This window comes from Malurus melanocephalus, unplaced genomic scaffold (assembly GCF_030028575.1).
Source record: "Malurus melanocephalus ecotype Western Australia unplaced genomic scaffold, MMel_1.1 scaffold_386, whole genome shotgun sequence".
NCBI lineage: Eukaryota > Metazoa > Chordata > Aves > Passeriformes > Maluridae > Malurus > Malurus melanocephalus.
The window spans coordinates 181,670-206,944 of record NW_026623618.1 but is presented as its reverse complement, the minus strand read 5'-3'; the positions used below and the strand labels follow the sequence as shown (position 1 = coordinate 206,944).

The 25,275-nt window shown below is 37.4% G+C and overlaps 1 protein-coding gene across 2 annotated transcripts in view; it reads right to left on the bottom strand.

Annotated features, from left to right (window-relative positions):
- Positions 1-15,664: 15,664 nt before the first annotated feature.
- PAPSS1 (3'-phosphoadenosine 5'-phosphosulfate synthase 1) overlaps positions 15,665-25,275 on the bottom strand; it is a 41,916-nt gene continuing 32,305 nt past the window's right edge. For both annotated transcript variants that reach the window (XM_057379078.1, XM_057379077.1), the window contains exon 12: positions 15,665-18,358. In XM_057379078.1, coding sequence (XP_057235061.1) covers positions 18,220-18,358 — 139 coding nt within the window. In that variant the 3' untranslated portion in view covers positions 15,665-18,219. The remainder of the gene's footprint in view (positions 18,359-25,275) is intronic.

The following is a 25,275-nucleotide window of genomic DNA, read 5'->3' as shown; positions in this document are numbered from 1 at the left end:
GTGACAGGATTGCTCCACTCCCTGTTTGTGAGTTCGCACCACTGGCCTCTGTGAGTGAATCAACGATTTCCTTTTGAAAACTCTGTATACTACAAGTTGTCATGCACATAAAAAACATTAGTAAGAGGGKTATGTTAAGAGGAGATTAACACTACTTGATATGAAACACTTGAAGGTTTTTATCTTTTCTTTTCGTCACAATGAAGAATAAGATGCAGTTTATAAGCAAGAATTTTCCGAAAATGAAAGTTCCAACCCTCTCCGATCAACAAAACAACACAGCAATCCAGGCTGGCAGCTGACATGATAAATTTCAGCTGGGTAAAATTAGAAATGCCTCATATGTGGGAGCTTCAGAATTGAATTTGCCTAGCAAAAATGCTACAATTCTATGTATAAACACGTAAGRTTTTAAGAGGTTTTAAAGGACTTTACTATCACAGATGTTTATTTCCAGCTTTACAAACTACAATAACCTTGAACTTTTCATTCAWGGCTTGTATTAATATTTTGTTACAAGAAAGACTAATTGTCCTAAAGGATTTCTGTGGGTTTTTTTTTTCCAATTATGTTTTCTGTTAGGATTAGGTAAACATCCAAACTAGAAGTACCTTCCATCTTCATGCATTTCCTGCTGAAAATTAAAATATGCCTCTCCTAGATTCTCTTGTTCCTCTGATATTCACAGCAAATGGTTGCTGACAGTAGTCACTGGAAATCAGCAAAAAATACAGGTGATAGCGTTCAAACACAAAGCCAAAGCAGTGCATTAGAACCATCCATACCAGTGCATTTCACACTTGCCAAACAGAAATGTGGAACGGATATTAGTGTTTAATAATRTGCACATTTTCAAACATCCAACAAGATATTACCAACGGTAGGTAACAAAAATTCAAACTTAACAATGGTGAGCAGCATTATCTTTTGAATGAAAAAGAGCTAAAACACAGTTTAGTAGTTTAAACCATGAAATGATTTTTCACTAGAATTGACTGCCTGCCTGCTCTTTATGATTTCCATATTCCAAGAGTTTTTCTGTAACGAAGCCACAAAACCACCAGGCATTTACCCCTATTGGATTTCCTGGAGTTCATAGATGCATAATCAGGAAATAAGTTGTTGCACTTTTTACATCAGTATCCTGCTTATGCTCCCCTCAGCCTTATAGGGAAGAAAAATTTGATCCCATCTCAATGTTACTGCAAGTYTTGTTCCTTTGTCACTGCAGTCAGAGTGACAAATGCAATCTGGGAATTTCTCATTCAGGACAAATTATAGTAGTGAAGGATATATTCTGTAGAGGCCTTCCTGYGGATCAACTATGTGCCTTTGTACAGCTCCTCCTCTTATCTACAGTATTTCACCTGGATTCTCCTGTGTCATGCCTTGTTTGATCTGAAGATCCTTTCAAAGGCTTATGGCCTTCTTATGAAATAAGAGAAAAAGAAAACATCAAATTGCTAGGTAATCTGTTTCAACATRTAACCATGCTAACTACAAAAATACATCCCTATTTCTCATTTTAATTTCTTTGACCAATGCTGGTGCTGTGTTTCTCTCTAGATCAAGATCTCTGTTCCTTCACAACTGTAACATAACTTGAGCATTACTCAGTTTCATTTTGAATGAATTGAATGAATGATGGAGCATTTAAAACGTATTTCCATAAAATGTTTGCCAGTTTTAAATTGGATCTCAATTKGATATTTTTCTGTGTTTTTCTCTGTGAGCTAACCTATGATAGAATCTAATGCAAATTTTCATAGTTCTGTGGAGCAACAGAATCCCACACCCCATCCTACTGCTGTTCTTGGTGCCTGTTTATAACAATTAAGTACTGCAGCAGCCAATATAGTCACTCTGCAAATAAAGTTGCAATGTTTTTTGCGCAAGAACCCTGTAACAGCTTTTATTGTTCATACTGTATAGTATTTGCATGYCACATTGAGCATTCCACTATTTGAACAATAGTCCTGATGAGGCAAAAAAACCAAAGAGACAAAAAAAAATTCCAACAGGATAAACCTTTGTCACTGCAGATGAACCTCACTGAACTTAGTAATTATCAGTTACTAAATGCCAAGGGGTACCAAAGAGTCATTTTCTGAAGCATAAAATCTTACATTTTGTCATTGCTTAGTGGAGCAGAAAGGTCAGCTTMATTTTTTTAGAAGGGAAAAATCTAAACCAGGGTTATGAAATAAATTACTAAAACACATAATTTTGCATTACAGTAAGACCACCCTCCAAGGCTCACTTTGTAAGTTACATTTCATCTATTCTGAGAAATTTATCTCTCCCAAGCTCTTCATGAAGCTACAAATGTCTTGTACTAATATCAACTAAAAGACAAACTACAACAATGGTGTTTTAAAAATAAACCCAAAACACCACACTCTTCAATTGCCTTCCTGTAATTTTTAGCAATAGAAATAGAATTAATATCTTTTAATCAGTTCCATATTCTGTTGCCTTGAGCAATACAGGTGCCYAAAATGCAGATGAAACTTACAGTTCATACATACTTTCAGAGGTCATGTGTTTTGGGGTTGTTCCTTTTTTCTCCTTTTTAGTACGCTACAAGACTCTTGGCTATAAATTGTTCCTTCTAGCAACCACATGCCAGGACTTTGCTGGCTATTTTTATTCATTAATACCAGCTGCCTCACAGTGCCTGAACGTAACAGCAAAAATATGTATATATGTTTTAACCATATGGTAAAAACTGATGAAGACCTTTTATGTAGGATAATCCATATACCCAGCATATATGAATCTGTTATGCAAAGATCAGGCTAAAAGGCCTGTTCTCCACTTGAACCTTCAAGGAGTCACATCACTACAATTTTTTGAGCYGAGTCCAAAAGTGTCTGTTTGTAATGCTCCCATAAAGTCAGAAGAGCAGTGTCTGCTTCCATCAGTGTGTATTTTCTGCTCAAGTGGTGAGCAAGCCTTTATTGGCTTTCTTTCCAAGAGTAGATTTTACCATTTTTCTTAAAGATAAAAAAGAATAGGCTTCCTTCTAACAACCATCTGTTGTGCTATACCTTGGTCCAAAAGTGTTCTGTTTATCATTGCTAAACAAATAAGGTTCACTCTGAAATTATCTAACTCCAAAGTTTAACACATAGATAAAAATCAAAATAAATGAGATAGTTGCAAAAATAATGTATTCAAAGGACATGTTCTAAYAGTCTAAAGCATTAAATAAAGTCAAGGACATTAAATGCTAGCACATAGTCAAGTACAGAATGCTTTATTTCAGTTCATAGTTAGTTTGCGCAAAATAACAAGCTTYGTAGGTCCTAACCACAATAGTCCTGAACACACAATCATAAGAACACATCAGAACAAAGCACAAAAAGATCAAATCAGAGAGTCAAATGTGATTGACAGAAYAGTAACAGCAAAAAGATGATTGAAAAGTCATGGATGGGTTTATTCAGAGGTGTTAATGGGATCCTAAAATAAACTAATCCTGGAAACCACATTGAATTCTTTTTCAAGAAGTTACAGACTATTCTACGTGACTTTTCATAATGACCTTCCATTTCAGTTAATAGATAATTTTAAATTCATGGCATTTATATAACATAACAATAGAACAGGCTTTTTTTTGTATGCACAAATGCATATATTCATGAGTTTTCTTTCATATCAGTCTCTCATTTCCTCCTTTACTACCATTTCCTGGCATAAAACATTTCTCATTAATATTGCCGATGTATTGTCTAGCATATGAGAAAAGAGCAATCCAGCCCTATGAAATCCTGAACATTCATTTGTGCTRCAACTCAGTTAAAAAACTGGACATGGAGGAAAATACCCTTGTATCAACTGGGACACAATGTCTTCAATATTTTCCATTTCTAAGCATAAGACAAAGATACATGTACTTGGAAAGTCAATTATAGAATCACAGAATCATTAAGGTTGGAAAAAACCTCCAAGATCATCAAGTCYGACTTTTGACTGAACACCATCATGTCAACTAAACCACWGGAGTAAGTGCCACATCCTGTTGTTTATCAAACACTTCCAGGAATGGTGACTCCACYACTTCCTTGGGCAGCCCATTTCAATGCTTGACAACCCTTTCAGTGGATAAATTCCTGCAGAATTCCTCTGTGTATTAGACTAGAATTAATCTCTTTAATGACACCAAAATTAATTATAACAAGTGTATATGTTTTCCTTACTATACACTCAGTGAATATCAAGCTAATTCATATCTGGATTCTTCTATGTAGAAGAGAAAAGTGTTAAAAGCTTTGCTTGAAGTCTTTATGAAAGCCTGAGCAATAATAAAATCTTACAGTGGCAAAAGTTTGGTTTTTTTTTTTACTTTTGGCTTAGTAGGAAAGCTTTTCTCAGTGATATTACCCATTCTCTCTATGTCATTGTACATGCACCATGAAGCTAAAACAAACTATTGCAATGTGCTCCCCTGAGCAGGGACAATGCTATCCTGAATTCTAAAAATTTTCCCTTATGTGTCAAATACTGACTTTGCTCTTTGGTGGCCATATTAAGAGGCCWAGGGGGTTTGTCAAAGTAACTTTGACAGTTGAAGTGAATAACCTGAAAGTGCTTAAAACAATATTCTGCATAATCCCTTAATATGTAAGAAACATTCTAACCTTGGAAAAGATACTGTTTGTCCTTGGTCACTAATTTTCATGCCGCCAGTTTTGAATACTCCAAGCTAAGTTGTCTAGCAAATATCTTTTCCCCAACTGTTAGCAAAGAACAACAAGATCTGAAAATTCATATTTTATTATTTCTGCCAGAGGCGATGGCATTAGTCCTCTGCACAAAATAACTAGACTAGCCAACCACTTGGCTGATTAAGCAATATGGCATCCAGCTCATTTTTCCATAGTTGTATTAGCCTGCAATCCCAAAAGGGATAATCAAGTGGCTTTGTCAGTGAAGAAAACAAATGAATCTCCAGAGAAACATATGTTGTGGTTAAGACACTCTCTCTTTTCCCATCTCTCCCTCCCTCTCTATGTCTCTACATGTACACACAAACACTTTAAAATACCTTGGTATCCACTGAATGTGAAAAACATTTAAAAAAATGCTGCTTAATTGTCACTCCATATATATATATATATAAACTTTGTCTTACAGGCAGAGCTTTTATTTTAAAAGGTCTCTTGTATTTCTCATTATGGGATTCCTAATAAATAACCATTAGCACTAGAACTCTACAGAACCAATTATGCAAGCCAAAAAGCATCAGTAACAAACTCACCTCTTGAGTATAAGTTAGGATAAAACTCATCTAGTAACATGATTTCACCACACTGACTACACCTCGCTCACCTATMAGACCAGCTAGTCTAGTGCACATTTCTAGTAAATATGTAAAACACCACAACATGAAAAAAAAATGCAAACTTAGTTTGAAAAATAAATTGCATCTAAAAATGGCTGAACATTTACRTCTGGTTTTAATGTTAACTGAAATGATTAAGCCAGTAAAGCAGTTTGGTTCATGGGTGAAAACTATAATATAGTAGAAATCCAGAGAAACCAATAAACCAAAAGTGACAGAAGTTAGATTTGGCAAATTCTTCTGAGAAGCAATGAAAAGCAGTAACAAACTACAGAAAGATGAATTGAATCTAATATTATCCTCCTCATGCTTTGATGGAATAGAACCCTGTCACACTACATACCCTAAAAACTTAAATGCAAATATTTTTGCTTAGGACTTACAATGAGAAAAAATTTATTAATTTAATTCATTATTTTCTTTGTGACAGAAGTACCCTAATGTCATTGTACTAAATGTATGCATCTGTCAAAAGGAAATCACACAAAACAGAAGGATATCAAACAAAAAAGTACACATCCGATATCTCCTTTTTAAGAAGAGTAAATGGAGAGGAGAAAGGACCATGTTTCAAAAGTTCTGCTCAGATGAATATACACACTCCATGACTATCTCCATAAAACAAAGCTTAAATAAGGCCATAATTAAATCCTATTCAGTTCCTGCTTTTTCAYTTGGGCAAAAGATCAGAGCAAATGCAAATAAGCATGTCACATATGATCAGCAGGTCTGGCTGGTATTTAATTTTGAGGAAGACCAATACAGTCCTGCTTACTCAGCAGAATTCTGCAAAGGGAAGAGTTATATTCCACTGCATGTACTTACAGAGAATGTTCAATTTTACAAAACAAGACAGAAAAGGGAAAAGAAATACCTCAGCAAACACTAAGTTTTCCACAACATTCTAATCTTCCAGTTAAGTCAGTCTAACATACAAGACAATACRGCATGCTCAGCAGTGTCAGGAAAAGATCAAGTACTGACTCCTGCAGTGACACTACAATGCCCTCTCTTTGCACTTACAAAATTACTTTTCCAGGGACAAAACTCACCTCTGAATGTAAGAGAGCATCTGCCAGCAYGGACTGCCACAGAAAGGAAGTTCAAATGGCTTGAATGTCTATGAAGGCAAGAACATGCTAAAACAGCTGTTCCCATAGTAGCCTGTTTTCAAAGAAATCTATGTAGCATTTTGCACTTCACCCATTAAATTAATCCCAGAGCCTGAGTGTTAAGGGCAGATATGCTGYTAGCCCACTGGGAATGACATCTTCTAATTAGTGCGAGGACAACTGGCCCACAGAGAGGCTCTGACAGAGCCCAGAGACATGCTCATGTGTAATAGTCACCAATGTGCAGATTAAGTGTTATATTTTCAGGCTGGGTTGAAAACAGTCATGGTACCAGAGACAAAGGAAAAATCTGAAACATTGAGAAATTTATTGAGAAATTTATTTACAAGTACACTTTTCTGTCCTACTTCAATTTAGAAATGCTATTAATTAAAACAAATTTAGCAGCYCCTGGATAACTGAAAAATCAGTTTAAGAATAAAAAATGGCGATACTCAATTCCTTGAACAAACCTAATCTTTCAGCTTGTATGCAATCAGTTACTTAACAAAGAAATCTGATCAAGATCAAGACTAAATTCCTTTAGTATTTTGTCTGCATCGATTTGAAATTTTGATGTTCTCCCATCCCATGAACTCACTGCAAGGATTGGCATACTTCTGCTTGGTGAAGAATGGGCTTTTCTTTTGCTCTTTATTTCCAATGAAGCCTGTAAAAATAAAGTATTTTTGACTATTTCCCAGGTTGTGCATCAGCACCACAGATAGTGTTAGAACAATTCTGTGAACACTGCAAGTGAAGTGCTACCAGACACACCTTAATTACGTCATACTGCAGACAAAAAGGTTTTCCTTTACCAAGGTTATTTATCATCTTACCTTGAAATAATGGGGAATCGTGGCCTTTATGTCAGGTTAGTAGCAAATAATGTTTAATCTCTTTAATCTATATTGCCCATCAGGGAAGCATTAGAGAGAACAAAATCTAGAAAAATGTAAAGATGAGGCCAAAAGATGAAGGTAGTATTATCAAGAGACATTTAAAGAAAAAGATAATTCAGAGTTCCTCACTTTCTTCAGTTCTGCTGCTTCCATGTCACTTTGAGCTTGTACTATGTTTATTCATTTTTGAGGAGAAATCATTCTGACTGTACTAACAAAGTGAATATAACATGGCAAGAAAAAAAAACTACGAAGAAATGCAGTGTTCCAGATCAGGCACAAGTTCTTTCAGCAGGTTTCACCCACGCCACTTGGTGTTCCACAGACAGAAGCTTTTATAACTAGAGCTAGAAACATATGGAAGCAGAGCAGTCACAAGCACTGCAAGTGTCTTCACTACCTGGCTACATCAAAAGAGCAGTTTCTGCCAAATATGGAAATATCCCAGGATATCTGGAGCTGAAGCTCTCCCAATCTTCACAGCTCTCATGAGGAAGAAAAGGCTTATTGGTGTTTTTGGGAGTAGCTCTTATGACATGGCATTTTGTATTTGCAACTTTARTAGCATTTGTAATATACCAGTATTTGAGATATTACTGGATATTGTGTGCTTTCACTGCTTCTCAGCAAGTAGGTTGTTGATGGAAGCTGTGACATAAAAAGCAGCAGCAGAAGCAGAGAGAGATGGTGAAGCAGGACACTGGTTTATACCACATTAACTGTTGTTTTCAGCTCCACATATATGAGGGAGAGGGGGAAACATGCCCAAAACCACAGACCACAAAAACATGCTCCAGAAATAATAAAAATAGCAAAGCTCACTGAAAAGCATGCTCAGGAAACCCAAAAATTCTGGCTGTGAGAGAGATTCAGCATCTGCCAGTTAGGAAGCAGCTGAGCCCAAAGACAGCCAGCTCCTAGCACCCCATGGTGATAACTACAGTCCAGGTAAACCCAAAGTATGAAAGGTGAAAGCCATGAGGTCCAAGACCAATAATCTCAAAGCAGCCAAGCTTAAGGCACAAACACGTGGCAGACAATGCCTGCTTTTCTAAAGAGAAAGGCAAATAAAAGAACATTAATACTCTATATGATACACAGACAAGGCTCAACATGTTGTGTAGATAAGACTATTCTAGATGAACATGCTGCCAGACAAATAGTGATATTTGCTCTGTCTCCAGCTTGGTAAGTAGTGTACAAGAGATCCAATCCCAGAGTTCAAGGTTCCTCTTTACTCCAACTCTTTAACTAGAGGATAAGAAGTGTCTTTCCTTCAGATGTTTGCCAAGGCTTGATGGGCTCAGAGTTGCTATCTTAGCTTTCACTTGGCTCTTACCAGCATTTGTGCAAATGCAAAAAGTCAATATATACCAGCAACATTCTTGTATGTGGCAGAGGTAAAATGGAGTTTGGCCTAAAGAGGAACATGCTATCCCTTCAAATACTGCCTACTCCATTTTTTTTTTCTTTTATTTATTCTTGCTTCTTTGAATGCATTTGTATTTTGCAATTTTATATAGACAAACTAAAAGAAGACTTGTTAACTGTTCTTCTAGAGCAATGGTTTKAAATGTGAGCTGTGCTTCCCAGAAAGGCTCACAGACTTCCACTAAAAGATAACAGGCTGACCAATGTTTACTTAAACAAAAGCCCCCAAACAAGAAAAAACACCCTACATATCTGTAACAGTCTGCAAATAAAACAAACTAAAGAAGACTGTATGCTATTGACCCTGAACAACATTAGAAATTCCATTGTCAGASAACACTCTCCAGTTCTTTCTCTCAGTTTGCACAGCTGACTGATGAAATCGTAAACTGCATGAGTTCCCTTTTAAACTGAGGTTTCCCTCAGAACATCCAAGCCAAGAAAATTTTCAGCCTGAAAAATGATAGCATTTTATGAGAAAAGGAAGACAAATGTTCAAGAGGAGAATGCACATTGTTACGATTTCATGTGAATATGATGTTTTATTAAAATTGCACATGGACATGGAGCAGACATTGAAAATTCCAYAGGAATCATGAAATGCGTAATAAATTCATACTGAAAAAAAGATCCTCTTCAATTCTGGAATTCTTGACATTAGTGGTAGTCTCCCTGGGGAGTATACGCAGTCACAAAAATCTGGGTTTTAGTGGGCAGACCTTCTTTAATTTGTACTGATCATTTTGTAAGCCACATTTTTTTCTTTATTTGGCTTGTTAAGATAAGTCTGTTTCTTTGGAAAACCCAATTGTGTCACATTTTTAAAAAATAGTGGCTTACTCCTTTTCTATCAAAATAAAAGCTCTGTGTAGTCCAATGCTCTGTTGTAGACTGAAAGAGAGAAGCTTGGGWGGCTCTCAATATACAGTCAGTTTTATTTCTCCAGAGGCAGACAGATCTATTTTCAAATTCACACTGATGAACATCAAAGAAGTCTTCCACATTTAAAGTCAGAAAGTCAACATGGAAAAGAACCTACTTCCTTAGAACTAGCTTCAAGGTCCACAGACATGTAGGATAATGATCAAACCAAGAATGCATAAAGAGGCTGAATTTTCTTTCATTACTTACATTTTTATGCAGGAAAATCTCAAATGAGGAGTTATTGCATACAAATGAAAATGTGAGTTTGCTCACTTGAAACAGTCTAATGCAGGATTGGTCTAGATCRACCACGATTTTCAGTTCTTTGCCAATTTTCATTGAGCAAATCCTCAAACCTCAAACCAAAGACAATGCAACTGGTTGAATAAGAGAGAGAAAACACATTGGTCTCCTATCAAGGGGGGACCTTTGCATAAATGAGGACATTTTTGTTTAATTTTTCAAGCACATTAAAAATGTGAAAAGGGAGCTGCTTTTTTTTTCCCAAAAAACTACTGACTGAAGAACGTTCATTCATGTTGTATTTAATGGCTCTGTATGGAGGCCGGTAACGAGTGGTGTCCTTCAGGAGTCTTGGGACTGGTGCTATGTAATATCTTTAACAATGCACAGTGAGATTGAGGCCAGCCTAGCAGGTTTGTAGATGACACGAACTGCGCAGTGCAGCAGACACAGCAGAAGGATGACATCCTGGGGGACRTGGACAAGCTGCAGAAGTKGGCCCATGAGAAGCACGTGAGGTTCAACAAGACCAAGTGTAAAAYACTGTACCTGGATTGGGGCAATCCCAGACACGAGTCCAGATGGSGAGAAGAAATTGAGAGCAGCCCTGTGGAGAAGGACTTGGGGATTCTGGTAGATGGAAAGCTGGACAYGAGCTAGCAATGTGTGCTCACAGCCCAGAAAGCCAACAGTATCCTGGGCTGCATCAAAAGAAGGTAGCAGGTCAAGGGGGTGATCCTTCCCCTCTCCTCTGCCCTGGAGTACTGCATCTACATCTGGAAACCCCAGCACAGATGTGGGCCTCTTGGAATAAGTCCARAGGGGACCCACCAAGATGATTAGAGGATGGGAGCCTCTCCTCTGCAGAGAGGCTGAAAGAATTGGGGGTGTTCAGTCTGAAGAAGAGAAGGCTCCAGGGGGACCTTATTGTCACCTTTCAGTATTTACAGAAAATAGAGAAAGTGATTTTTTACATGAGCATGGTTTAAAATTAAAAGAGAATATATTYAGGTTAGATATTAGGAAGAAGTTCTTCACAGTGAGGGTGGTGAGGCACTGGGACAGATTGCCCAAAGTTGTGGATGCCCCATCCTTGGAAGTGTTCAAGGTCAGTTGGATGGGACTTCAAGCAATCTGATATCTTGGGTGGTGTCCCTGCACATGGTAAGAGTTGAAATTAGGTGCTCTTTAAGGTCCCTTTCAACCAAAAGGAATCCAGGTTCCTATGATTTCTTTCTGCACTTCTTTTAGGCAGAACATGCTTTAAATTTGCATTTGAACCTTAACTGTGATTCTAGAAAAGGCATAACATTCTTTTAAAGTTGTGGTGATTTTGGCTGGCATAGAGTTAATTTTCTTCACAGTGGCTAGTATGGAGCTATGTTTGGATTTGTGCTGAAAACAGAGCTCTGGTAACAGAGAGATGTTTTACTTATTGCTGAGCAGTGCTTTACTCTGTAAGTGTCAAGGCCTTTTCTGCCTCTCATATCACTCCACCGGCAGGGAGGCTGGGGGTGCTCAAAAAGCTGTRAGCAGACACAGCCAGAACAGCTGACCCCAACAGATCCAAAGGATGTCCCATTCCATACGGCAGCATGCTTAGCCTAAAGAGCTGGGGGAAGAAAAAGGAAGGAGGTTTCCATTCAGAGTGATGGCATTTCTCTTATCAAGAAGCCACTRGACAGGATGGAGACTTGCTTTCCTGGGGATGGCTGAAGACCTGCCTGCCCATAAGAAGAAGTGAATGAATTCCTTGTTTTCTTTAGTTGTGTGTGAGGCTTTTGCTTTAGCTATTAAACTGYCTTTATCTCAGTGCATGGATTTTCTCACTTTTACCCTTCTGATCCTCTCCCCCATCCGGATATGCAGGGAGTGAGCACCTGTGTGGGGATCAGCTGCCAGCTGGGGTTAAACCATTTATTACAAGATGTGGGGTTTTATTGTCCATGCTTGAATTAGGTTATCCTGAAATTCTCCACCACTACATCACTTTATTTAAAGACACTTTTCTCCACCCCATAAAGTATTTGACAAGAAATCCTCATAACACAAATTAATCCCTGAACCAAAGGCTAATATGAAAAAGAAAAGAGCTAGAGTAATTTTAATAGTTGATGAAAACTCATCAATCTCTACATAAGATTGATGTTTGCATGATGACTTCTTTGTACAGAGGAGAAAATGGTCAAACTATAATAAGCAAAATAGCCAAGAGTGTTTACAAAGAAAAGCTTTRGAACCTAAATGCTCTTTGCAAATCCATTTCTTGGCAGACCTCAGAAGTGTCCATGTATTTAAAAATACTCAGAGTAAATCAGAAAAACTATAAAGAATCACTGCTATTCTGAACGTCCCCAGCTACCAAGTAAGGAACACACATTTTCCGTTTCCAGAAAGCACTATTTTTCCTTGAAGAAATTAGGAACAAAGGAGTTATAAATATCTGTCTCTATGAAGAAGTGTCAATAATACTTTTAGCATTTTGCACTGTACTTATGATCTTGGCTCTGACGGTATGTTTATTGCTCGGCTGTCACATAGTATCATAGGAAATTTTTGCTCATATAACTACAACTCTGTATCTTTGAGACAGTTTATATTTAAACTAGGATGCAGTAATAACACTAAACTTTTTCCTAGTGGAAAGTTAAACATGAACTTGTCTCATAATTGTCTTCATTGTCTGGAAACAATTGAATCAAATCATTAAAATATTGTTTTTCACAGGTCGTAGATGAACTATAAACAAGGCAGAACTCAATGACACATGAGCAATCCTGCAAATAACCTTCCATTGACTAATCAACTGCAGTTTTCCATTCTACAGCAGGCAGCATTTGAGTCCAATATTTAAGGGTGAAGGAGTTTCTCCTGCTTCCACTTAAGTCTTTGAGAAAGCTGTTGATGAAACCAAATTAATAAAACAAAAGCCTAAATAATTTCTCATTCTCCGAGGAGCACTGTTGAAATCAAAGAAATGTTTCCATGTTAGAGTGGGTTTGTCCTGAAAAAAATGTCAAGTTTCATAATGAACAAAATGTATTAACTCTGTTCTGAGAATATTAACACACGGATACTGGTGTCTCTCATCTGTCTCATCACAATTATTGCAATGAACTTTACTGTCAATCTTTACAAAAATTATCGCTTTCAACCACAACAATTCAGACAAAAGTCATCTGGGTAGAAACCCTGGAGATCTGCAGGTGTTCAGAAAAAAACCCAACTCACAGCTTAGACTGAAGGKTTTTTTTTATGTGCATCATAACTGCTGTTATGAGAGCAAAATAGATAGATATGGCCAAAATGCTTGTATTCTTCTCATATGATGAAATTTAGAGTGATGAATGTAGGACTCCACAGACAAAACAGCTTTGCTTGCAGAGGATAAAATCAAGATTTGGGCACTACTTCCAGTCCACTAAACTTTATACTGAAACTGGTTTTTTTCTCTCATTTTATACATAGACAGGTATCATTCTGACTACAATCATACTTCAAAGCATTGTGTAGATGGATTTTAACGTGACAGTCGGGTGACTACTCTTATACTGAATCCAAGGCTACTTCAGTTTTATGGCATATAAAATCTCTGTATTCTCTGTTATAAGCTGGAGCCACTAACAGTCTAAGGATTCCAGATGTGACTTTAAAGCTGTGTTTTCTAGCTTTCAGTGTAGTTGACTTGCCCCCTCATCTTCAAAATTATATCAAGATGAGGTTTCTAGGGCAAACAGCTCTGGAAATACTGAACGCATGATTCTGGCTCATGAGCATATATAACCTCCATCAAGAAGGAAAAAAAAAGTGATTTTAATAAAGTCTAAATAATGAAAAGGGATGCAGGTTAAAAAAAATTAATTCCACAAGAACAGACACAGAGCTTGCCAGAGAAACAAAGAAAACCCTTCAATGGACACTTCAAAAGCCTAGTAAAAATCCAGCTATATTCCTAATCAAAAAGTTTTTTGTGAATGAAAAAGCTAATTTAAAAGAGGCACTGGTATTCCAGCCCTCAGGCTTTCTTCAAGGTAAAATCAACACAAACGAGCAGAATGTCTGCACAGTCTTCCTTTAAATCACATGTTTACCTGGCACTTTTTCGGCTGCTGGCAAGGAACTCTCATATCCATCAAATTGGCCACTGGAGGCTTTAAATTTCCCCTYAGCAATCTAGCCTCTCAGTTCCATCTGTAAAAAAACTAAGCATGAAAAAAAAAAAAAAAAATGGAACCAGAGTCACTCCCTCTCTTCAATAGCATCTAAATCAAGAATTTTGGTAAGCAAGTTTCCAAGACCAATCCTAAAGACAAACAAAATACTTATTCTGAGCTATCAGTTGCTTTCATTSCAGCATTTAATTTGGCCAACTCACTCCAGGCTGAAGTCCTTGGCTTTTTATGGGTGATGAAGGGATTCTGTGTCTGGTTTGAGTAGAATATCATCTCCACACATTTCTTACTAATGTTCTAACACCACAGCGAATCTCATTCCTATAGGCATATATGCAAAGGATAAACAGAYGTACATGCAAAGTTAAATGAAGATCCAGTTTCCATCATTTTTGCCTATCAATTGTCCCATATTAAGTGAAGGATTAGTTTTTCCTTTCTCTGTCTTTAAGAGATGGTGCCATAAATGCAGTTAGATATCTGACTCACAGGAAAGCAGAGATGAGAGGTTTTTTCCACGTTCCTACAATGCCTAGCACAACAACTTAAAGGTTCATGAGTAGAGATAAAAGAAAAGCTGAAAGTCACACACACACTGTCAGCACCTCCAGGGAAAGGGTGTAATACACTGGTTAGCACCTTTAAATTGTTGGGAAGGGAAAAGAATCTGGACTACTTAATATTTGTTTAGGATGTTCGAAGTAACTTCTATTATTTTCCTAGCATGGGAAGACAATAAGTTTAACACTCTGAATGACCCACTTTCAAAATTTTTTAAAATTAAGTAAATATGAAATGGAAGAGAGGTTCAAACTGAGGCAAGTTACAGTATTGGCTACACAGGTCATTGTAGCCTTGTTCTATTTCCACAACCACTATGCCGGGACAGCCTCTCATTTCCTCCCACTCCTGATTTCTGCTGCATTATTCCAGATACAGAAGCTTGATTACCTCCAAACTGCATCTAAAAAATTACCTTTGATCTAGTCTACATTCTCCATTTTCCATCTCTGATCACTGAGTTGCTAGTGCTCAGATTCCCTATTGAAAGAAAAAAATCAGACAGAAGTCAGCATCCTTAGCATTTATCTGCTATTTTTACATCACAACATGTAGATCCTTGTTTGTAAAGTTATCCTGAATATTCATGTTAGTAAAAAAAAATGCATAAAGGAACTCACGAAGGAAAAAATGAATTCTCAACCATGAAATCTTTCACAAAAAGCTYCCATTTTCTTAAATTGCTCATGGGTACTGCAGGAATTATTTCACCTTGGAGATGCAGTAATTTAGTATCATTTATTTAACTCCAAGGATTAGGRTTTGGTAATCTCCACCTGCCTCGTTCATCTTGTAATTTGAAAAACTGTGTTTGTATCAGCCATACAGATCAAGGATGTTACTACTTCCATATATCACATGCCCAATACAAYAGAATGATCCTCTAGAAGTGAATAATCATCYTGAGACTATACAAAAATTACAGGTTAATTGCCATAAAATACCYTKTACWRYWGTAMARGGTAAAGAACCATTTATAAGGTTGATCAATGTAGAGGTAGACAATATGATGCAGGGGGAACACTTTTTGACATTTCTCATCCTAATGAACAGAGTAAAACTCCTCTTGACTGTTAAACAGTCTCTGGAAAGACTATGTGCTTGGWAGTTTGATTTTATTGCTCTTTGTAACAACCCACCTATACAAATGCTTAGATTCATGACTCATGTACATACCAGTATTTTACCAGTTTAAAAAAGATGTTTTAGGAAATGAAGGAGTGAGACAATGTAGCTTTTTATTTTTCCAGCTGCAAAATTAGGTCTGGCTTACATTGATCAAATGTTAGGTCCTGTCCTCATATTGGATCACATAGTGGTCCATGGATGACATTTCTTCTGTTGCATGACATGTTCCTGAGGTCACTGCTCAGAAAATGCTGTTCTATAAAGCAAGTCCTGCTCACAAATTGATCAGATGCTCCTGTTTCCAATTAGCATTATGCTGGGAATGCTGTGGCTTTAAGTTAGAAAAGCTTGCAGCTTCTTCAATACAGAGTCCTGCAAAAAAATGCTTTGCAGAAGCAAGATAACAACAAAATGGGTTAAGTCTAGAAAACTAGATCCACTTGTCATCACTTGCTTGAAGGCATTCCTACTTCTAAATTAACTTCACGGGATGATTCACATTCATCACTCCCACTTCTTTTCCAGGCTTCATATAGCATTTTAAAAATATTAACCTCTGTAGACATTCACCTGCATTTTCTATTCTGTCAAAATAATTTTTATCTTTCATCKCAGCTAGCAAAAGAATCAAACCTGACAGGAAAGAGTCCAAACTGCAACTTCCATCAGCAAATTCCATTTTAGCAGCTGACAAGTCTAGTTCATCTTCATGTTAAACTTGAAGTTTTGTATAAACAGCTGCACGCAGAGGAATGGRCTCTGTCTTCTGAATTTTGTACATCCTATATTGATACAATCTAAAAAGAAAGCCAAGCTTGAAGAAAATCTGTTCAGTGATTCTGAAGAAATAAGCYTGGCACTACCAAAACACAGTCTCAAGTAACTGTTGTGATTGGGTGATACACAAGCCACTTGTTTTTTCCCAATTCCACCTTACTGTCTATTCTTTCTAGAGGAAAGAATCCCACTAAAAGATATATTCTATATCTCTTCAGAGACAGAGTAAGAAAAGAGGAAGTCAGTCTCAAAGAATTTGTCTTAAATGCTACTGTGAACATGCAAAAAGACTGCAAGTAGCATTCATCCCATTCATTACACAGATTCCTTCACACCACCTTCCTGGCATCCAAAACATCTAGATGGACACATGCTTCATCCAGCATCACCGTTCTAAAAACAGTTTTGAGCTGGTTTTTCCTCTATACACTGTTTAACAAGATAAGTTTCTGTGACAAGAATATGAGGTTGTTTCTACCTAAGAAAGGTTATGACTGTCCCACTGATTACCTGCAAATCCTTGAAAATATAACAACAGGCTGGTGTTACCTTACACTTGAAGAAGGGTTTTGCTTCTCATTTTTTACATTTCTTCAGGACTTTGGGAGAATCCTAAAAGAACACGTGCTTTGCCTTTAAAACAAACAAAGYTGACTAACGAGAAGATTACTCTTTGGAGGCTTTGAAAAATAAATGGAAAATTAATATCTGAACTAAGCATTTTTACCACAGTAAATGCCAAGATCTAAGGTTTTTCTTTATTTTTCTTGTAATAATTAAACATGAATTTACGCTTGGTYTGTCATGCTTTTAAAAAAGTTGTAGTAGGCTGATCAAGGATATCTGGAATCAAAAAACCAACAAGTTACATTAAATGAAATAAAACATACTGACACCTATGGCAGCAAGCRTTTACAAAAACAATATGTGAATTTGTTAACAATTCAATGTGAAAACTAGRTATTTTCTTTTATTCATTACTTGTCCATCTTTACAGGTCCACAACAGAAGAGAATCACCATAGAACTCAAACTCAAAAATTAAACAAAGAAAGCAAAATTTTAATAATGCTACATAAAAAAAAATCTGCTTTTTGATTACATATAGTCAGAAATAAATTTTAAGTGCTTCTGGAGATGATAATGATGAGATAAAGATGAGGGCACTTTTACAGATGTTTTGAAACATTCTTTACTCTTTTGATTTATAGATAATCTATCCATAGTTAAGGGACTAACCGTTACATTTTCTCCTATGAACTACAAAAACCAGACACTACCCAGCAGCTTAAATAACATATGAAAAAGCTGCATCTATTTAACAGCTGCAAAACTCAGGACAGAGGCAATAAAATATAAAAAAATACAAGAGTTAAAAATCCTACAGCAAGAATATTAACTGTAATAAAAGAGAAGACATTAAAACCAGCAGCTAGTTAGGTGCCAGGACATAATAGAACCCATAAGGGCAGGCAAAGAATGATGCTAAGTTAGGAAGAAAGAGTCTGTTTTCAGAGAACTTCCTGACAGACACCACAACAAAGCAACATGAATGGTGACTGTGTGGTCCCCTTCTCGTAAATAAATCAGGCGTCAAAGGTTGATCTGCAGTTAATAAGAGGTCTAAGCCTTCTCCAAGGATTTGTAGTATTCTGTCAGCACAGTCCAAGCCTTCGGAGCCATGAAGCCTTCCGGTGGGTTCTGTCCTTCCCGAGCCAGCTTGCGCATGCGGGTCCCCGATATAAAATCAAAGTCTTCATGGCTGAGACAGTAGGAGGGAGGCAAAGGGAGGGTGGGGGTGGGGGGAGAGAACATACTTTAGAAACAGGCAAAGTTGTTAATATTCCTTCTATTTTCTTGCTACTTAAAACATTTCTTCTTGGGAGTACAATGCTGTATAGCCACTGCTATTTCAGACATCTAGCCAGCAATGCCAGTAAATCTCAAGAATATACATYCTCTACAATATTTAGCGTTGGTAACTCCTGAGGTTTTAGCAGATTGGTCCAACTCAGCCCCTGCGTACTGAATTCAGTGTGTGATTCCATTAAGCCTGGCTTGTTCTCTGTGAGGAAACAAACTCCTCTTGAGGGAAAACCATTACTATACCTACTATCTGAGCCCTCTGCCAAAGCAACAGCAGCCATCCTGATTTACACCTTGCCTTGCCAGAGCAAGACACCATCCTGATGAAGWGGTTGAATGTTTCTGTACTGGGTCAAGAAGGCCATTCCAGTGCCACTAGAGAATGTGTAAAARTTCATTACACAAAATCTTAGTGAGAGACTCTTTGGAAAATAGTAAAAGCCTAGTATCCAGAGGCAAGCTTCACAGCTGTGCCATTGCGAGACACTGAGCACGTGTATACACACATATGCATACCAATAACGTGGCATATGTACACCTCAAAATAAAAAGAAAAGAASAGGAATAATACAAACATCTACCCCTACAGATATTTTCCCTAAAAAGTAGAATTCAGTTGTACAAATGCAATATWGAACACAGATCAGGATTGTTTACCATTGTTTAACATAAGAATCTAAATTAATATTACCTTTCAGGTATGTGGTCCTAAACAGCAAAAGCTACACAAATTAAATTACTCCTCACAGGACTGAAAGAGTAAAAGCAAGACAAGAATGCCAGAGTTCCATCAAATGCTCTAAAAGAAAAATTATGTATTTCTAAATTAAATACGCAATTTTACTTATGCCATTTGCTCAACTTGCAACATATATGGATTACTCACTCTTTACTTGTCTGTTTGAAATAAAAACCAAGTATTGATCTCAGATGCACATGCCTTACATAGAAACAAGAGCCAACTGTGCACACCAGAGGGCAAAACTTGGCTCTAAGCATTGGTTTATGCTCAGTAGGATATGGAACTTAGCAAGATGCAGAAAGCATTCCACAGTTCCCTTTCACAACAACACTAGACCTCATAACTTTTTGGTTTGGACTGTATACATTTACACAGCAGCATTGTCACACATGCTCTTTTCTTGTTGCTCTAAATTTGGGACTGCGGGCTCCTGAAGTGTCACAAGGCAAAAAAAAAMMAAACCCTACTGTGCTTTAATCGTGCAAAATATAAATCACACAAAAATGAAAATTTAAAGTTGATGCAGTTCCATGGGAGAAAAATTTGGCACTGCTAATTATAATATTTGAAAATTTTATTCCTTAGCAGAGATGTCTGCTGTTCACTAACACTGTCTAACAGTAACTTGAGCTCTTTGCAAAGAACTATTTCTACAAAATATATGTGCAGAAGTGACAAGCCTGGTTAATTCTGTCAAAAAARTACCATGTCTTCAGATAATCAGGAAGAGAAGAGTAAAGCAAGTACTATAAAGTTTCTCCGTGTGTGTTTTCTTCACACTGTGGTAGCAATTCCAAAGTTAGAGCATTAAAAAAAAAAAAAAAGTTGCTTTATCCCCTCCTCTTAAGTTTTCAGAGAAACACTCAATTTCCTCCCAAGCCCTATAAGTGAAATAATGGTACTACACCTCTACATTTAGATATGTCATAGAAGTTGGTTTCAATTAACACATACAACTCCTTTAGCTGCTTCTTATCCCTAGCTGCACAAAAAGCAACTAAGAATTGGGGATATCAAGGAAGAGGTAAGGTACACACAAAAAGAAGCGAAGGAGATCTACAGAAATAATTAAAAAAATTAAAGAAAAACAGTGAGGATTATTTCATAGCACATAGGACACTCAACATCTCATAGCATTTCTAGAAATGCTTTCAAAATACCCCTAAAAAGTACAAAACTAGTAATGATGCCCTCTCATTATCTTGAACATCTATTTTGAAAGGGGTTTTCTTTATTTAAAAAATACCTTCATTAGTAATCACTAAAGTGACTCAAATTGAACCTTGGTAATATATACACAACAATACAATATTTTTTTCTTTTTAAAAATTACTGCATTTACAATTTTTCGGTTCAGTCTACTTTCATACATAAAACAGAATGTTTGAATAACCACTTAATGCTCATTGTCTTTACTMATGGTAAAAATCAAATTTCAGAAACAGAGATTTCTGCTAAGGAGAAAGACTGTATCAGTACTGTCATCACTTGTCATGATGTGACCCACAAGCATTTTGAAATAAAACAYACCAGTATGAGTAATTTGCTTTAGTAGACGGCGATAATAAAAAGAGTCATCAAGTAATTTTTTTCAGAGTAAATTTTGAGGATATTAGGAGTTACTCTATATAAGATGGTTTTCAGTGGAATATGAGAAGGGGAAACTTTTGACCATTAAAGATGCCATAAAATATAAATGTCAAAGCCATTCAAATTCCATTCTTGTCAGATTTGAAATTACTYTTAATGAAACTTAATACAAGCCTTTTCTGAGTACAGGATTTAAGTGCCTTTGAAAATTTTACTCAGTAGCCGCTGGAATCAGCTTTCTTTTAGCCACAYTGGATGCTACTAAATACTTGTAATGTGGACTTGACTTTTTACTGCCAATTGAGCTTGACTGGTACTTACACAATACTTCGTAAAACTGCAATTAAAAGTATTTTCCAAAAGAAAGAGGAAAAGAAGGCAACAAAAAATTTTCAACAGAAAAACAGTCTTGAAACATTTCATTGAGGACTGGTATGTGTTCTGTGGCATAGCATCCTAGAACTCTACTACCCTCACAGTGTACGAAAAAAAAAATACCTACACACATGATGAAATTTCCTGGAGGATGGGAGATTTCAGACTTACTTATGGAGGACAGGGATTTCAGACCTTACAGTTCCTGTGACAAAACAAGGACATCACTAGTTTGCAAGTAGGAAGCAACTGCAACAGGCCTACAGGAAATCTCTGGTGTTGCACCTTTGAAGTGTCAATAYAGCACATTAATGCAGTAAYTGAAGAGAATATTTTTYCTGCTTCAAAATTATTCCTTACAAATTTAATCTAAGTATAGATCACATTACACAGATTTTTGATCTGGGAGCACTAAAGATCAGTCATAATCTTGGGAACCCTGACCTCCTGTTAGGTATTTAGCAYTGTGCGAATGACCTTCTTGGAATTCCCATTCTCTGTGGAGGGCAATGTCTGGCATTCTCAAGGTCTTAAGGAATGACTCTTAAATAAAAGACTCATGATAAGAGTATAGACTCATTCATAGTTTTGCCTTGTTTTTAAATTAATATAGGGAAATAAAAAAAAATAACATTACTTATTCACCCTGGTCTGTCTTCAAAACAACTATGATGTTCTATTCAGCTTCAGACTAATTTCTGGGACAAGTCACAGCCTCCTTATCTGGGGTCCAATTCTAACCTTAAACCGTTTTTAGAAGGATTTTTTTCCTGAATTTAAGCTTGCCTTTGCAGGATCAAGTCATGACTTACACCATAATTCCCTCAGGAAGACTATATTATGCCTTGGGAATGAATGTCCCTTGATGCTGAATGAACAAACTAGTGCCAGCTAGGTTCTAATCCCAACCAGCCACAAACARACTGTGAAATTAAAACACAATTATGTGATTAATATCAACACCWGCATCCTTTACTAATTCCTTTCTGRCTGGCAGGAGGGTTTGAATTTCYTGGGCTGTTGTAGTGTTTCASTGTATCCTAAATTATGTACTAATGGAATGGAGAAATCATATTTCTCATAACTAAATTAAGGAGAACAATCAAGTGTGCTTATTACTTACTTGATAGCCTCTTACTATCACTTCAACAAACAAACAAATTTGAGAACAGTTTGTACTTAGTTGAAGGAGCTGTCTTGTAAGTATAATTTGATAATATTAAAGCAGTCATGGCAACCGTATTAAAGGTCCTGGGAACGAACCATATAAATTTAAAATCTCCCTTCTTCACAGATACCCACGCTTGATTCACATTTTATAGACAGCACGAACAATCTGCTCCAGTCACCTTACTTACCAGTTTCTTTTAGCCAAAATGTCCTCTTTGGTTTTCCTTCTGGAAGAGAAAATAGTTATTTATTTCCAGACACTGCTGTGGCTTTTTTAATTGCCAGGCTAATTTCCTTCCTTAATTGAATTTTTTCTCAGCAGCAGTCTGTGGCTGCATTTTATAGGACTGATCTTCCATAAAGAATTGGGAATCTCWGCTCACAAAACCAGCTGCTATTATTATGCCACCAATCCCAACTTGCACTTGTCTCTGGTAACTGTTTACAAGGCCTTTTTGGCTGAAGAAACAYGCTAATTGTTTTTCTGAAGGGATTTCAGCATTGGGTAAGCTTTTCTGGGGGGCGGGGAAGTAGTGGGTTTATTTGTTGGTTTCTCGGTTCTTTGGTTGTTTCCTTTGTACTTCACTCTACCAGTGGTTTACAGGTCAGACATTCATTTTGAATTACTCCATTATAACTAGGATTCTTACTATAAACTTTTCCAAAACACATGTGGACGTACTCAATAATAGTTTCAAAATTCTATGAAATCTAAAAGTGTAAAAAGTTTGATAAGGACTGTAACAATATTCATAATAGTTTTTATATGCATTACTTCAGAATTCTATGCAAGTGGAAATGCTCAAGCTTCCCACAGAAAYTTAGATTAGGCTTACCATCTGCCTTGACAAAAAGCAAAAAGAGCAATTGTATTTTTATTATCCTCACTTAGAGCAAAGGGAAAATAAAATTAAATTAACTCTACCTGTGCTGCTTTACATCACTTCAAATGCACTCCTCAAATCCTTTTCCTAGATCTTAGTTTTAGGCACCTTTTTTTCAAAAATATGTTTCAAGAGTTCAGTTTCATGAGGTGCTAAACCTATTTCTAAGATGCCCAAGAAMCAAATTAAAAATTGTGCTGGCTTCATGAGGTAAAATACAAGTACAATTCCAAGTCATTGGTTCTTCATATGTCTTTATATTCTAAAGGATAACAATTTATGCAAGTTAAGCTTTGTGCATTACTCTGCAATGACAGTTGTTGTGCAGCTGTTATAAAGGCTTTCACATCAGTCTTTTCTTACCCCCTTTCCTCACAGACAATGCTCCATTATCCTGAGTGCAAACAGGATATTTCTGCCTTTTCTTACTAACAGGGGTCAGGTCACTTCAGATCCAACGCAGCACCATAACAGCTCAACATTGTTGACCAGCAGCACGAGGCCCTGACACGCAAAGTAAACTGTCTCAGACTGTCCCCTAGCAGATACTGGGTCAGCTGAAACTCCAAGGGCAGCACATGTTCTGGAGGATACTAATGGAAGTGAGAAAAAAACTGAATTCTGTATGAACTCCACGAAACTACAGTTGCAGGGACACCTTTGGGAGCAGAAGACTTAAAGCACAATAACTTCTTGGAACTACACACAGCACCAGAGAAGTGAGGTATTCATTGGAGGCGGGGCAGGTGTAGGCTTCTCACAAGCACCTCCCCCAAACAGAGGAATCCAGGAGGTCTGAAAGAATAGGAGAGATGACCATGTGGGGAAAGATTAACTACACCCAGCAGCTAGGACACATGGCTCAGCTACAGCTCCGTCCAAGGGAAACTCACTTGCCCTAACCTTCCACGCACTCATTGGTGATGTAAATTCTGGAATTGCCTACTTGGCTGTCAGGTCTCCAGGCCTCAAAGAACTGAGAAMGGTGCAAGAGAAACCAAATCACCCTTTTCTAAAACAAATCACAGCAATGCTTCTATGCATACAAACCTCCTCCCCACATTTTCATGCTGTGGTTTTCACTAAATGAGCTCAGGAAATATTTCCACAGACATCACTGTTTCACATCCAAGGGCCTTCCAYCAGCAGTGATCCTCTCATATTTCCAGGCAACCCTCTCTTCCCTGCCATCCTCCTTGTGGAGTCAAACACCACATGGTCCWGGAATCTGCCACATTTTCAGCATTACACAGACTATCTTGAAAGGCAGCCAGACGCACCCACCCAAGCTCTAACTCTGTCTGGAGCCTACCACAGTGTTCTGTCTCTGGCAAGCAGGAGCAGTAATGGGAGCCTGCATGTGTCTGCATTGCCATCTAGAGGATTGCTGCCCCGCTCCAGTCCATCTGCAAACAGTATCTAGGGACAGACAGGACAAATGGTCTTACATCCTGACAGCAGCAGGGCAGAACTGCACCTCAGTAGCTGCATAGCTTTTTTCCCTTGGAGTTATAGAAACAGGAAAAAAAGTGCCCCAAACCACAGCCTCACAGACACAATGAAAGGATAAAAAGGTGCAAATGATTACACCWGTGGCAGAAGTCAAAATCTGTTCCCACAGGTTTTCATTAAAAATCTCAAAGAGTTGTTTGGGGTTTTTCTTCCTCATATGAACTGGYTAATGACAGAGGTACAATTTTACTCCCCTTGATCCAAATCACATCTATCCTGCAAAGAGTACAATATCAATGATCAGAGAATCAGTGTTCTGAATTTTGGCCTGTCACATTGCTACTCCTTTACTATTCTAATTAATTAAGAATTGACACACCAATAATTATACTACTTCACTTTAATCTTCCTGCATGRAAGCATGACCAGCAGGCTCAGGAAGATGATTCTCCCCCTCTACTCCACACTTGTGACAGGCCACCTGGAGTACTGCATCCAGACCCAGGGACATCAACAAAGRAAGTCCAAGGATCTGATGGAGTGAGTCCAGAGGAGGGCAAAAAATTTGATGTGAGGGCTGGAGCACCTCTCCCCTGCAGA